At 40.9% G+C, this 16,558-nt stretch overlaps 1 protein-coding gene across 3 annotated transcripts in view; it reads right to left on the bottom strand.

Annotated features, from left to right (window-relative positions):
- Nebl (nebulette) overlaps nt 1–16,558 on the bottom strand; it is a 357,651-nt gene that overhangs the window by 93,863 nt on the left and 247,230 nt on the right. Inside the window, exons 2-5 of one of the 3 annotated variants that reach the window (XM_051151279.1) lie at nt 15,131–15,218; nt 14,958–15,029; nt 6,835–6,939; nt 4,367–4,477 (exon numbers count right to left, since the gene is read on the bottom strand). The exons of the other annotated variants lie outside the window; for them this stretch is intronic. Coding sequence (XP_051007236.1) covers nt 4,367–4,477; nt 6,835–6,939; nt 14,958–15,029; nt 15,131–15,218 — 376 coding nt within the window. The remainder of the gene's footprint in view (nt 1–4,366; nt 4,478–6,834; nt 6,940–14,957; nt 15,030–15,130; nt 15,219–16,558) is intronic. 3 annotated transcript variants of the gene reach the window in all.

The raw sequence follows: 16,558 nt of genomic DNA, 5'->3' as shown, positions 1-16,558 counted from the left end.
ACAGTTTCATGGGCTCTAAATAAACATGTGTGTATGGGTAATATTTTTACATTTATCTCATGTATTTTATCTTTTAATAGATTTTTTTTGAGTCAGGGCTCTATGTATCCAAGGCTAAGGTAGAACTTACCACATATTGCTAACATGATCTTGAACTTTGATCCTCCTGTTTCTTTCCTGAGTGCTAGGGTTTTACTTCTAATAGATTTTTTGCATCACATACACACACACACACACACACACACAAACACGACACCTATGAACTGAAGACACAGAAGCCTGTGGCTACCACTGACACAAAGACAGACTCTCATATGTGTATACAGCTCCAGTGACAGAGTGACCTGTTATCCTTGCTGTGGCACAGGAGTACACAGTCCTTGCCTGGAAACAGGCATGTAGGCAGGAACCCCAGCACTGTAAGAAACACTCCATTCCATTCTTGGGTTTCCTTAGAATCTCTAGTTTTATATAACTCATAAATTGGTCTCCCGTAAGCATTAGGACCCTCTTTCTCTCATTTCTCCCTACCGATCACCTTCTATAAGGAAGCACAAACCTAGCTCGGCTTCCCTTTCAAGCTAGTTGCCATGGAAATGGCTGCTCTAGTGATTCTGAGTTACAAACATGCAGAAGGACCATCATCAGGAGAACTCGCCTTCACTTCAGAAGTGTTTGGGAAACTTCTCCCTTAAAGTGAGCCAATTTGTGAGACATTCTGAATTTGCTCCTTCTCCCAGATTCCTTATAGCAGATTCCAAACTAGAACACACTGCTGCTTTTTGACTGGGAACTTTGATTTTTTTCATAATGCAGATGACAAACTGACAAACTTGGGTTAAGCATGCAGGAGAATATGCAGGGGCTAGAGAGATGCCTCAGGGGTTAAGAGCACTGGCTGTTCTTCCAGAGGTCCTGAGTTCAAATCCCAGAAACCACAGGGTGGTTTACAACTTTCTATACTGAGATTTGCTGCTCTCTTCTGGCTTACAGGCATATATGCAGGCAGAACACTATGTATAATAAATAATTTTTTTAAAGTATATGCAACTTGATTTCAAAGAAGAGTTTGTGAAGGGTTAGGAGACAGTGGGCTATAAAAATAACAAGTAAGACACTGGCTATTCAAATCTGAGGATATCACAACTTTGATCCTATACAGCCATAGTTAAAATGTAATTATTACACACAGACACTTGCAGATAGCTTTCTGGCCATTTACTTCTAGGTAAACTCAGTGTCACTATGTAAACAGTAATAACAGTAACTGGCACATATAACTCTAAAGGAACATTGTAACAGTTGTGTCAGTCTTTGAAACAGACACCTTATGGAGAATCAGATGTTCTATCATAGAGAAAGTCACAGAAGAAGTGTTCATATCTTGTGGTGCATACAGGTCCGCCCATGGTATCTATCATAGGAGAACACGGTAATAATGTACATGGTAACTTATTCTGACAAAAACATGACAGATTCTAATATACCCACCATGAATTATTTTTCATGTTATTTTTCAAGTGCTGCATTGCAAAGTTTGATGTACTGTACTTACTAAGTTTGCTAAGAAGGTGAGAAAGCCTCTATACTTTTAAAAAAAATCTTAGAATTCAAGCATCCTGTCTTAGTTTGAGTTTCTATGCCTCCTTTAAAACACCATGATCAAAGCAACTTGAGGAGGAAAAGGTTTATCTGGGTTATACTTCCACAGTACCATTTATCATCAAAGGAAATCAAGACAGGAACTCAAACAGGACAGGAGCATGGAGACAGGAAGTGATTCAGAGGCCACAGAGGGTGATGCTTGCTCATCATGGCATGCTCAAACTGCTTTTTCATAGAAGCCAGGACTATCAGTGCAGGGATGGCCCCACCCACAAAGAGCTCGGTCTTCCCTCATCAATCACTAATTAAGAAAATTTCCTGTGGTTTTGCTTACACAGCCTCATCTTATGAAAGAATTTTCTCAATTTGAGACTCCTTTTTCCAGATAACTTTTGCTTGCGTGTAGTTGACATAAAACTAGCCAGCACATATCCCAAACTATCACCTCACCAAGCACAAACATAAGCATTCATTCCTTTTCTCTCTTGCATAATTGTTACTTGTCCCACATCAAATGTGGTGCTGTAATTAGGTGCTTTGTTAAGTAGCCCATATGATCAACAAACAGCTAAGTGACCAGATGTTGGCAGGGCAAGTAGAGGACATACACGTCACAGTCAGCCATGCAGAACCTCGCCATTGTATATTTTTAGACTTGTCTTGCATAGCTGAGATAAAGTCACTGCCAAGCTGAGGACATGGTGGATGCTTAATTTATAATAATGAATTAGTTAAAGATGTTCTAAGAAGGGTTCTATGCTTAGTATTTTTCCAGAGTAATCCATTTGGGAATTATTTGAAATCTGAGGCAGCCTCTATTGAAAATAAAAAAAAAAAAAAAATCTAAGGAAGAAAGAAAATTTGCTTCAACAAGGCAGGTGACACCTGGCTTTGTAATACCAGCACTTGGGAGGCTGCAGTGGGAAGGTTACAAGTTCAAATTCTATTCAAGCTATATTATGAGCGTGAGGCCAGCCTGGGCTACATTTGAGGCTGTGTCAAAAGAAAATTTGAAAATGTATTTTAAAACCGAAATGAATTTGATTAATAAGAAAGCAAGGAGCCGGGCATGGTGGCGCACGCCTTTAATCCCAGCACTCGGGAGGCAGAGGCAGGAGGATCGCTGTGAGTTCGAGGCCAGCCTGGTCTACAAAGTGAGTCCAGGTTGGCTAAGGCTACACAGAGAAACCCTGTCTCGAAAAACCAAAAAAGAAGAAGAAGAAGAAGAAGAAGAAGAAGAAGAAGAAGAAGAAGAAGAAGAAGAAGAAGAAGAAGAAGAAGAAAAGAAAGCAAGGAGTAGAAACGGCAGGAGAGGTAAGATGCAGCATGTGCTGAGGACTCTGATTTGGAGTCCTCCTTAGGACAGATTAGCTAGCTATGTTTGTGTTCTGGCTCTGGTTTTTCCTGGATATGTAGTCTTGAGAAAGCTCTCACGCACTCCGCTCCTGTTTCTACACTCCTACAATGGGGATGCCTTGTGGAGTTGTTGAGAGGATCAAATGTACAAAAGTGCGAAGTCCACAGGACAGCCCGTGACCCAGCTGTTGCATGTGTGTTATCAGAGACCTATATTACATATGAAGAACATGAACTGTATAGAAGTTTATCCTTAGGAAGGAAATCAACATATTCAACTGAACTTATAGTCCATATGTGATGAGGATTGCTCCTAGTACAGAGTAGGAAATGAGTCAGATGAGGCTCTTTCACAAAGTAAGAGGGGTAAATAACAGAGTACAGACCGCCACCAGCATCAGTATCATCTCCATCATCATCACTACCACCACCATCACCACCACCACCACCATCACCACCACCACCATCACCACCACCACCACCACCACCATCACCACCATCACCACCACCACCATCACCACCATCACCACCACCACCACCACCACCATCACCACCATCACCACCATCACCATCATCATCATCATCATCACCACCACCACCACCACCACCACCATCACCACCATCACCACCATCACCACCACCACCATCACCATCATCATCATCATCATCATCATCATCATCATCATCATCATCATCATCATATTGTATTGTGAAGAAAGCAGGGAGCCAGAAAGCATCAAAATATTCTAGTTTGAAACTCTGTAGCTAGAAATTCAGGAGATGGAGGACATTCAGAATGCCTTGCCTGTCAATCCTCTTTAAGGAAAAAAAATCAGCCCCCTACACTCCCGGACTCAAAATGAGTTTCCACGATGACAGCTCACCTTCTTGTCTGTAGTTTAGAGTCACTGTCATAACAACTTTCACCTGCTAGAGTCCCTGGATAGCGGGGCTGTAGTTCACCTAACGGAAAACACATGCCACAGAAGAGGGCACTCCTGGAGCACTGGTCGAGCAGAGGGAGCATGGGCCTGTGTGTGTCCCAAATTCAACTGTCCCCTGTTTCCCTGTCTTTGTAAATTCTACTGAAATGTTCTTGGCTTTTGGACCATACATGCAATCAGAGACTCACTTGAGAGTAGCCATCTAAAGTCCACCTATGAGACTGTCTGGATGATATTGGAATTGGGTCACTAAAGAACAACAAACAGGACATGGAGAAATAGACTGGTGACTGACATAGACCCGACACCTGGAGGTTATTTTCACTTTTTGCCATTTCATCTCTGGTAATTGGCAGTATAGCCCAGTTTCTTCCAACTTCGGCTTAGTAAATGATAACCAAGATAAACAATGCTCACAAAATGACAAATAACTTCCACACAGTTACAAATTTGAGATGTACCTCACTCTGAAGCTGGGACACCTCTCTTGCAAAGACACTGTCAATGGTGGCCGGCATGTGCTTATACAGACAGTTGGAAAGATCAGCTTTAATAGTGCCTTTGTATTTTGCCTAAGAGAAGAAGAGGGAAAAAAATATAAGCATCCTTTTTTGCTATTGTGACTATAAAAGAAAACTTGCTTTAGAGACATAATTGGTTTTTAAAAAAACCTTCAGGCTATTTAAATTTATGTCAATAAGTCTGATGAGCATATTCTGAAAGACAGAAATAAATCTAGCTTATTAATGGGAGAGTTTTAAAGGCAATATGGAAGGACAAGAGACAGTTTCTGTTTCGATCTGTGCATTTCGGAAGTCTGTGTGTTGAGGGTTTTATGCATTTGGCCAGTGAACAAATGGTCTGAGAACAATGAGACCTTTTGAGCCATATAACATAAGTCATTAGAATTTACTGTCTAGAGTCTCAAGGCAAACAATAGTGATAAGTAGACACTGATGGTCTGTGACGTTGGATAACAGGAATCCAGACAATTAGGTACAATTAATATGTTCCAGTGTTCTGCAGAGCTGAGGGGATGGCCATAGTTCACAACAGAGTATTGTTTATTTTATGAAAACCTGAAGAGAGGAGTCAAAGGATGCAGACCCAAAATAAGGACAAGGAGAAAGAAACATTACCTCCCTGCATTTGCTCAGTGCCTGTCACGTGTGTTCTGAAACATCATACTCACCCCAGATGTATGGACAATTTTTATCTGCTAGTGAGAAGTTGTTTTAAAAGATAAAAATGTTAACTACCTGTTAAATAAGAATACACTGTATATACATATAGAATCGTCATATGAAATCCTCTAAACATGTATAATATAATAATAATAATTAATAATAATAATAATAATAATAATAATAATAATAATAATAATAATAATAATAAACAGGAAGAGGAGGAAAAAGAAGAGTGTTTCTTTGTTAAAGCTTTCTTGGCTTCCTTTGGTCACAGTAGAAAGTTGAGGCTTACTTACTCCATGTGTGTGTGTGTGTGTGTATGTGTGTGTGTGTGTTGCATGTGTGTGTGTCCTCAGCCTGCACTGACTATGAACAAGCTCTATCATTACTTAAAAAGACAAACACTCAGTCACAGTTTCCTCTTGGGAAAATTAGGTTCTCGGGAACACAATAGGGCACCACTTGTAATTTTTGCTCTCCAGTTAACTCCTTCAGGAAAATTAATCAATCACAAAGTGAGAACACAAAGAATTTCTCTACACAGGACAAATAATGTAGGTAACACAAGAAAAAAAATTATGTTTTTCATGCTCTGTGGATGAGGCTTCTGTAACCCTCCCTGCTCAGAGCTGATTTGGGTGTTGATTGATGGAGCATTTCCTCCAAGGGCCTGTTGTCCCGACAGCTAAAGATGCTGCTAATGATAACAGAAAATGGACTGCTTTCTCAAAATTGTTCCACAGTACTAGAAAAACCTGAGCGGGTCACATTTATCTCTTTCCCACATAGGTTACAAAGCACCAGAGGTCAGTCATTTACAACGCTGCTTTATTCGTTCGTTTTTCCAAACTCATCCGCAGACTGATGCAAACCTTCAGCACATGGTGCTACAGGAGCCACTGTGGACTGTGGCCCTGAGCACCATGTGGCTTTGCAACCAGAAAGAGAGTGTTTCTCTTGCTCTGGCTTCCAAAGCAGAACCTCCCTCCAGCTGAGTCTTAATCCCACTCAAAAAGAGTTGATTAAAAATTATTTACCACAAACTCTGGTGCCCCATATTTGACCACGTCCCCTGGATGGGGAGGCCTGGTAGCACTCAGAGGAAGGATAGCAGGCTACCAAGAAGAGGCTTGATTCCCTATGAGCATATACAGTGAGAGGAGGTCCTCCTCAGTCACAGTCATAGGGGAAGGGAGTAGGGGGAAAATGGGAGGGAGGGAGGAATGGGAGGATACAAGGGATGGGATAACAATGGAGATGTAATATGAATAAATTAATAAAATATATAAAAAATAAACACTAAAGTTATTTATCAATGATGGTATGCTTGATGAACTTAGCTGACAAACTTCACTTATTTCCAATATGGCACTTCATTATCTACCTCTAAAATGCATTCATTAGGAGATGAATAACTTGAAACTTCTAAAATTATGCTGCCAGAACTTTCTCCTACATTGATGAAAATGTTTATTTTCCAAGAGTAATTGTACATAAAGAAAGGAAAATTATACATACACATATAGAGTATAACATATACAGTCAAAATACACATATACAGTATAACACCAATGAAATATAGTAAAATCAGTTTACACGTATTAACTTGGCTCATCATTAGATAATTTAGATATGACAAATATTGAGTGTTACTTTCAAAACTATTCTCCAACTTTAATGTACAGTTTTAGCTACATAAACACAAGAACCAGCAGTCCATTTTACAGCTGTTCAGACCTTACCTCAGAAATAAAAGAACCAATATTTTTTACATGGTTCAACATAGGAGTATCAGTCACAAATGTACATTTGTCCTTAGACTTTTTATAGTCTTCTTTATAATGGATCTGAAAAAGAAAATAATTAACATGAAGGGGGCGGGGAAACCCAGCTGTAGTGTACTTTTCCTTAACAGAAAGCTAAGCTACTCAATTCCATTTGCTGAAGTAAAGATTGAAATACAGGATGTCCCTCAAAACAGCCAAGTCAGAGATCTGCCTTACCACCCCCATCCCACAACCCTCACCTACCCGGGCTGCATGTGACAGATACGACACTGTAGGGGGCAACCACGCATTCAATATGCAAGTATCAGTCCTCATTAGGGCTCAATGCTGGGGGCCTAGGGAAACAGCTTGGTGGGTGAAGGCCCTACAGGTATGAGGACCAGAGCTCAAGCCTTTGGAACCTACAGAAAAGCCAGAAGACTAGCTCAAGCATCCCGCATTCCAGCACTCCTGCAAGGAGAGGTGAGAAATCTGCAGAAGCTCATGGGCCTAGGGTGGGCTGGGAGAGACCCTGTCTAAAAACAAGGTAGAAGAGCCTACAATCAAGGTTGACCTCTGACCTCCACACATGTGCAATTGCATATACCTGCCTACACTCTCACTCACAGATATGCACACACACAGATCATTCACAGATAATATATTCTTCATCCCCTAACCCCCTCTTCTCAATCAATCTCTCTCTCTCTCTCTCTCTCTCTCTCTCTCTCTCTCTCTCTCTCTCTCTCTCTCTCTCTCTCTCTCTCTCTCTTTCTCTCTCTCTCTCTCTCTCTCTCCTTGTAGATATAAAGATATAGATATCACACACACACACACACACACACACACACACACACACACACACCAAACCTTGGCCTATTAGCCATACGATCTGTGGCTTGAGACAGTTGCCTAACACAAGGTAGGAAACAAGAAGTCCTCAGAAGAGATTCTAAATATTGAGATGTAGGGGCAGAAACTAAACAAATATATCACTCTTAGCATTGTTGCCTTTAGAGACTGGATTAGAGAAAGGGGATTAAACTGTGGCCAGAGCAGGCCTATTAAATTTATCAGCACCCATGGCCTCCCTCCCACCCAACCCCCTGCCCAGAATCTGCCCAGGATGGTCCCCAGCTGGTACAGATCATTCCAGAACCCCACTGCGCTGTGAGTGGTCAGATCCCCCAGAGCAAGCCTTGTGGGGCCTTAACTGAACACGCTCAGTTTTCTCAAACTCATTGGCCAAATGAATAATTAGCAGACACTACTTGGAGAGAGGCCAGAATTATTCTCCTTCTGAGAGAAGATTGCACATGACACATGAGCTCAAAAAGTATCAGGAAGTATGAAGAAGGGCCAATACTGTCTCACTGTCATGTTAACTACTGGACAGTCTGAGAACTGGGCAGGGCAGACCCCAGACGGCAAGAGGATGGCAACAATTTGCTGAAATTTATGTCGTTCTGTAATAAAGTCATGTTTATCCACACAAGACTATAAATACTTAAGCTTGAAAAAATGTCTCAATTCACATGATAAATTACATGGTCTTCCTAATTATAATTCAAATGTGATGTTTACTTGTACCCACCACCCAGCTCTTAAGAGGGCGTGATTAATATTGATGTAATGGAATAACATTCCATGGAGATTTTCCCATATGCAAATCTTGTTGGAGGGGCCTGACCTGACCTGAGGTGTAAACAGATACAAATACAGTAAGTAATTTCAAAATTCTATATTTTTCGCTGCTGTGTCTCATAGATATTAATGCCTGCTCCTTGCTTTATTCATGAAATCAACAGGAGAACATATTTATCTTATCTGAACACTAAATTACATTTTTTTTTCCTTCCTAAAGATTAACTGTAATTTAAGGTTCCTGCAAATCTCTCTCCTCAGTCACTAGTAATTAAATCGTTAATGGCAGGATGAGAAATACCAGGCTATTTTGATCATAGGGGGGAAAAGTGTCCCTGTTATATAATTAAGTGTGAGAAAAAAATAGCCTATCATTAGGCTTAAGTTTGGCTCATTATTTTTATCTTCTGCCACCATCTCTCCCATCAGGACCACATTCTTTACTGCAGTGGTATGTGCTCCTGGCTAGGGGCCTTCTGATAATGCCTGACAGGGGCTAAATGCTGAGGACAGAAGCTGAGGATAAGGGTGAACTATTTACTTCCTTTGTTCTGCAGGCAAATAGTTCAGCCTTCCTTGCTGGGCTCCATGACCTTCTTTGATCTTTATAAAAAGTTGGATGTGTTCGCATCTTTAAATTTAAGATGCATTTTAAGATTTAAGGTCACAAAAAAATAATTAACTAATTTTAAAAAGGTCAGTTGCCTATTGGTGTTCATCTTATAAAATCTGACACAAATCACACACACACACACACACACACACACACACACACACACACACACACACACACACATGATTGGTGCTGGGTTTCTAACAAGTTTGTGTGTATGGCTTGCAGTGAATTTGTACACAATTCTTAGTTAATTCCACAATATGCATGACAGTAGGTAAACATTAGCAAGATTTTACATAATTAATTCTATTACATATTTGTAGGATTCCTGTGCCACTGTGATAGCAAATGACAAATGAATGAGAACAACATCAAAGTTTTATTCAGATACAAATCACCAGATAGATGGCTACCTATAACCTTGTCTCCATGTGATGGTCCAAGGCTGGCTCCATGTATTGGCGAGATTTCTAACCACAGCCCTTCACTCCAAACACACAGACCTAGATGAGAATCAACCTCAATCCCAAGGGATGAACTGGTCTAAGCCAGGCCCTGTCACACCATTTTCTTTGACCCCGCTCCCTCCCATTAGCCTGGGAGGGTATAGGGGCAAGGAGGCAAAAAGTTCACCACAAGAGACTTCATGTAACCTGCCCAGCAGAGTTTCTAATGTTTCTGTGTTAAGGGGAGAAGCTTTGAACAGCCATCTGCCATAGCAAGCTTCTATCCTCCAATCACAGGGGGCAGCAGCAGGGATGTCATGAGGTGATGAAGAGCAGGCAGAAGAAAGGGATCCAGGGAGGTTGAAAATGGCTACTGTGTGGAGACGGAACCACCTACCTCCAGGCTTTACATGTGGAGAGAAAATATTCTCTGTTGTACCAAGTAAGCTCCTGCTGTTACTTGCAACCATCTGTCTCGCACAAAACACACAATCCAACACATTTTTAAATTAAAGGCAAAAGTAGGGCAATGCTGATGGCTTTGTGGTCAATAAGAGGTCCCAAACATTTACTTTAACCTTTGGCTTCTCTCCCTAATCCCACAATGTCACCACTAAAATTAGAGGAAAATTAGTGCACAGTTTCTTCCTGCTCCTGCCCATGGCTCTTTCAGTGAGTGCAAGATTAGCTAATGGCTCAGGGTGGATGACAGACGTGGAAATGTTTGTGAATATTTCTTCTTACACGCATGCTTATCTAGAAAGTGTTTGCCCTAATGAAATCATATCCGCTGAATTCAGTAAACCTTGAGAGCAAGGGCTACAGTTTGATCACAGTTTATGAATGAGCAGGTCAGGACCAAGGTCACTCTCCAAGGTTTTCTAATCCAGTCTGGGCTTTCTCTGGAGGAGTAACATGAAATCTAATGTTTTCATCATTGGAAGAATTTTTCCACAGCAAACAAGTTCATTTGCCTGGAAAAAATTGTCCTGACTTGCATGCAGGTGAACACCCTGCAAGCTCTGAAATAAAATAGTGAATCAGACAGCCCACTGATGATGCCTCATTAGCCCTACACAAGGCTCATTCTGCCGCATTTACAGGAAACATACCAAAGATTCCTTTTCACCTACTTTTTGTTATTGTTTTGTTTTGTTTTTCAAGACAGGGTTTCTCTGTGTAGCCATGGCTGACCTGGAACTCACTCCCTCAACCAGGCTGGCTTTGAACTCACAGAGATCTGCCGGCCTCTGCCTCCTGAGTGCTGAGATTAAAGGCGGGCACCACTGCCACCACCACCCAGCTCACACAGCACTTTTTATGACTACCTGCTATTATGTCACTAGATCTATGATTTTAGGATGCTCAATCCAGTAGGCAAGTCTAGTTGATAAAAGAAATTGATGAGGTGTTTGACAACTATATTGAAGTACCAGAGCACTCACTTAGGGAAATAAAGTGTTACCTGCTTGAAAGGAAAACTAAAAGGCTGCCTGGAGGCTAGCTGTCCTTTAGGGCAGGGATGTGAGTTTTGCAGAGGAAACACCATGATGTGCGCAGCTCAAACACAAAGCAGAAACTAAATGGAAAAAAGAAGAAACAGAAACCTGGGAGGGGGACAGGGGGCGGGGAGCGCGGAAGAGGCAAGGAGACAAGGGAAAAAATGCTTTATCCTTATTCCCAAAGAGAAGCCACTCTACCGGAAAAACTGACATTTTTCTCGGTAGAGAATTCCACGCAGTGAAGCCTCCCAGGACTGACCTCAAGCCAGTCTAATTTAACATTGTACATACTGACTGGGATGGGCCTGGATATAGCAGTGCCTCTGGGCTTCCAATGACCTGTTTCCCTCTCTCCCTCCCTCCCTCCATCTTTTCCTCCCTCCCCTCCCTCCACCCCGAGTGAAATGGCAAGTTCAAATGGATGAGCCCCGGATACTCGCAAAGGTGAGGGGAGAATTCAGGAAAGTGGTTATCCAATCCATCCCTCACAACCTTACAGTCATTCAACCTGCTACAAAAAAAGACAACAGGTCCAAGCTATCAGCAACAGGTAGGAAATTTGGACTGAAAATGACTCTTGTCCTCAAGTCTGTAGAGCTCCAAACAGCATTATAAGGAGCGCTGGAAGTAAACGTGAGTGTTATCTCACTCATAGTCCCAAGCGACCCACAGCTGGACTGCTAAGCACAGTTCTGATTATGATCCTGCTGTGGACACAGATGAGGCTAGAAGAGACCCGAAGAGTAATTGGACCGATGGAGGGCATATAGAGGTACCCGGTGTAAAGAAACACATAGCCCCCGACACCTGTGTTGGAGATGAAGCAGAGAAGAAGCTGACTGATAGCTAGGCTCTGGCACGTGAACTTTGTCCCCACCAATGCTTGGAGGGTGGTCTCGGACACCCTCTCAACTTCTGGTTTGCACACCTTTGAGTTGGAACACATAGATCCTACACAGAGGCTTGCTGGAGTATACAAGTTAAAATGTGTGTCGGGGTGCCTGGCGTGCAAGCAGCAAAGAGGAAGGCTATCAGGATGGCCAAGGCTTGAGGGTCACACTGACCTTGTTTCAATCGCAGGGAACTTGCTAACTCAGTGAGTTGGTGTCCAGCATAGGAGGATTTCCTCAAGCTTTAGGGCACAGGGCTCTGCTAAGTCAGCAGCCCCTCACATTGTCACTCAGCAATATCTCTGAACTCAGTAATGTGAAACACAACTGCCTTCAAAACACCGAAAAGCAGCAAGGAAGCACAGATGCCCCTCCAGGAAAGGATGAGCGACTGAACCTCACCGAAGCATTTAAAGGTTCCTGTTTGATTTTGGCGTGATGGCTGGAGAGGACTGGTGCCGTAGGTTAGATGTAGGCCACTAATCTAGCTCCACACATTAGAAACACCGTACAGTACAGGCTCAGCCAGAACGCGGGTCTAATTCAATGTGACAAAACATCCATTTTATATATCTCATTTCCCCTCTGTGACTGATGCACTTTAGACAACCAGCTGGCTATGCAACTATACAGCAGAGAAGAAAATTTCAAATTTAGAAATTTTATTGATGTGAAGAAAAAGGAGTTTCAGATTTCTGGAGTTGGTTGCTTGCTCCCCATAAAACTACTAGTGTCACTGAGGAAGGACAATTAGCTTTTCCTTAGTCACATTTGACTGGAACGTTTAGGAGCACAAACATTTAATTTAGCTCAGTTTTGTTTGTTTGCTTACTTATTTATTTTGTGGTTGAAGACCTTGTATATGCTTGATAGAAATGTGGTGCTCAATTTTATCCTCAACCTTAACGTATAGTTTTTAAATGATTGTGTAAACCCTTTCTTTAATTTTTATTTGAGAAATCAGTGGTTTTTTCATAATTTTTATTGATCCATGTAAAAATTCTAGGAGCTAAATGAGTATCTTAGTAAGTACAGAATTCTATGATGAGATAAGGTGTGAGCACACACTCAGGCATAAAGTAAGGAACAATAATCATGTTCTAAATATTTAAGTAGTACAGACATTCCGCCAGGAAAATAAATCTTATAATAAACAGAAATTTCTCCCATGTGTTTGATTTCACCTAAAAGGGAGAGAGAAACGGCATGATCCTTGCATCCACAAAATAATAAAAGCCATTGTGCCTCCCTACAGGAAGGCTCTTAAGTCACCAGTAAGCAATCCTCCTCAAAACACTCCAATAAATCACCTGCCTAATTAAAGCTACAGCCCAGCAATAATTACACTTCAATAAAAACATATCAAAGCTTGAAGAGGCACTGCCTCCAGAGCTGGCTTTAAACGATGGCATAGCTGTGCCTGACCTTAGTCCAGAGGCAGTAATAAGCTTTACGTGGATAGCCACTGTGAGAAATAACAGCCGAGTAAAGAGAAAGGGCTTTGTGCTCACCTCCCTGTTTTAACCTCTGCGTGCCTCCATCTTCTTGCTTCTAAAATGGGGAGAAAATAGGAGACCCAACCTCACAACACCTGGCCATGTTCCTCAATATATCTTAATTGCCACTGGTGTCACAGTCATTGCTACCATTGTTGCTTTCTTATTATTGCAGTTTCCAAAATTAATTCACGTACGTTAAGTAATTTATGGTTATGACTAAGTAATAACACAAAGACATATTAATTTAAGTTTTAACTACATCACATATTATAATTATAATTATAAACTAAACCCACCACCAGCCACCAGCATTAATAACATTTCCAAGGTTATTGTTTAGTTGACTTAAGTAAGTTGACCTTGGAGAACTGGCCAATAAACAACCCTACTGCCCTGGAAACAAACTTTGCATGTTACAAACAACAGTTGCCACTAGTTTTGTGCTCAGCTCCCTCAATGCAGGCACAAACACAGTTCATGTCACAGAGCTCCATGGTTTTCTGTTTTTGTTTGTTGCTTGTTTGTTTGTTTGCTTGTTTTTTTGTTTTGTTTTGTTTTGTTTTGTTTTGTTTTTTGAGACAGGGTTTCTTTGTGTAGCCTTGGCTGTCCTGGACTCTCTTTGTAGACCAGGCTAGTCTCAAACTTACAAAGATCCTCCTGCCTCTGTCTCCCCAAGCACTGGGATTAAAGCCATGCAGCACCATGCCTGGTTCCATGGTTCTTGTCAGCAGTTCTCTTACATGGTTTATGGGGATCTGGTGGGTTCTCACCCTAAGTGAGAAACAATCTTCCTTATGAATGTAGAATTTTAGTTTATATGTTTATCATGTAAGTGTACATGTTTACATTAAATACTTCTAAATTTCCTGGGAATAGCATATAAACTAGCTGTAATTCCTAAAACTAAAAATGTTCCTTTTTAATGATATTATCATGTGAACCAGGGCTGTTAATGTATAGTTCTATCAACACACACACACACACACACACACACACACACCACACCTTATATTGCAAAGAAATGTTGGATGAAATTAACGGTACATGAAGTTTCATGATTTGGAAAATTATGGCACTTGACAGAATCTTCAGAATATTAAGCACTATTCATTTAGATAAAGGCCTTCCATGTTGAGAACCGTTCATTTAGATAGATAGAGATCCATCCAAGATGAATTACATCATTCTGCTAATTTTAAAGTCTCAGGGCTTCTCAAACAACAGGACGCAGTTGATAATGCAGCACCACGCGGTTCCAGACAATCGCAAGACTTGGAAGAGATGGTACCTGGATTAGGAAGGAGGAGACTCGCTCCAGCAGAAGTTCCCTGCCTATATGACCTTGGGGATATCACCTAACATGTCTGGACTTGGTTCTGTGATGTAGAAAATGGCTGTGCCCTAACTGATGACCTCAGGGTTTTCTCTCTAGCCCCGTGACCCTACAACACAGCCTCAGTGTGAACAAAGCAAGTAAGACAGAAGGCTTTAAAGCTACTTACATCACTGATGAGTTCAGTGCACTTTCTGGCCAGTTCCATGCTTAGATCTTCAATAACAGGTTTGGGAAACACCTACGTAAAAAATATAAAAAGAGAGAGAGAGAGAAAGTCCATTTCCCCCCTTGGCTGTTACAAGATTGAATTTTGTTCTGTGGGAGGTCCTTCTCGCTCACCTCGTGCTCCTGTTTTTCTTCCTCCTCCACACTCTCCTCTGCAGTTTCATCTTTCACAGCCTTGAGCACAGGTGCCTTCATTTTTACCCTATCAAAATATAAACACTTTAAACCTGTGTCTTTCCGTGGTCCGCTGCAGCCTTGAGCTCCGACGTCGCTGAGGCACTGGAAGCAACAGGCGTGCCAGACTTGATCCCTGGCTCCTGTCACCCTCCTTATCTCAATTGTGTGTCAGGGACACCAGGATCCTTGGGGTCTGCCAGGTCCAGCCACACAAGAGAAAAAGCAACGTCTTCTGAGGCAAAGTTCAGTTTTACAAACCTAAAGTCAACATGCTGTGGAGAGCTTAGGAAACCCAAGATGGAAAATGTTTTTTTATCTTTTAATAACTCAATTCACTGCTCCTCCACACCCCAGAAAATGGCTTAAAGGGGACTTGAAGATCCTACAAACCTACTCAGCTATAACACCCAAGATAGCACAGCGTAAAGCCAGCTATCCCAAAGATTTCTCAACTTGGTCTAAATAAAGCTTTCTCTGGAATGTCAGATGTGGCTCTCTTCCCATATAGAGATTCTGTACCATACAAATTCATTTCATTAACTTAAATTAAATGTTTTATGAGATTTTTAACAAACTTCTCACATCCCCCAAAACTACTCACTTCATATTAGCTGATTAGAGGCTAATAATTTATTACAAAAAGCCCTTTGAACCACTTCAAAGAATCTATTCTGAGTTAATTATGACTGTTAATCTCAAATTAGGGAATACTGTACCACATTAATTGTAAACATCATTAAACATGAGAAGATGAAGTTAATATATGTTGATATATTATTTAAGACTTCTAGAAACATCACTGCTTCAAAACTAATGATCCTCTTTGCATTTTTCTCATTGTGTGAATTTCACAAATTCACTAGTCATTTTTTATAGTCTCACTGTATTCCACATTTGGAAAATTAAGAGTTTAAGTTATCATATATTCTGTGTGGACTACCTAACTAGTTCTATAATTTAAAAAGCACTTCTCACAACAAATACTTTATTGTCAATTTAAGCAATTTTAAGACTCTATCACTCACAGTGTGTTAATTTAGCTGTTTAGATTTTAGGGCAAATTTGCTTTTTACAAAATTATAGCATATCAGTTATCAGTATTAGAAAAATATCCTATGGTGACTAATTAAACTAGTTATATAAAATTTATCTTTATCTAAAAAAATACATCATTCCAAATAGATGAATATTTTTATATCATATCTCCTTTTCAATTATTTTAATAATCTATTACAAAAATTTTTTTTCAAATTAAAAAGCCTTGAGGAGACCTAAAGTTTATATATCCAGCTGAACATCGGTGGAGGCAGAACACCTATTCTGAAGCTGTGGCGCATCACATTGCATTTTACACTCTAACTACAG

Source organism: Acomys russatus, chromosome 9, assembly GCF_903995435.1.
Source record: "Acomys russatus chromosome 9, mAcoRus1.1, whole genome shotgun sequence".
Classification (NCBI taxonomy): Eukaryota; Metazoa; Chordata; class Mammalia; order Rodentia; family Muridae; genus Acomys; species Acomys russatus.
Note: the sequence above shows the minus strand (reverse complement) of the source record. Positions and strands in the feature narration are given on the sequence as shown.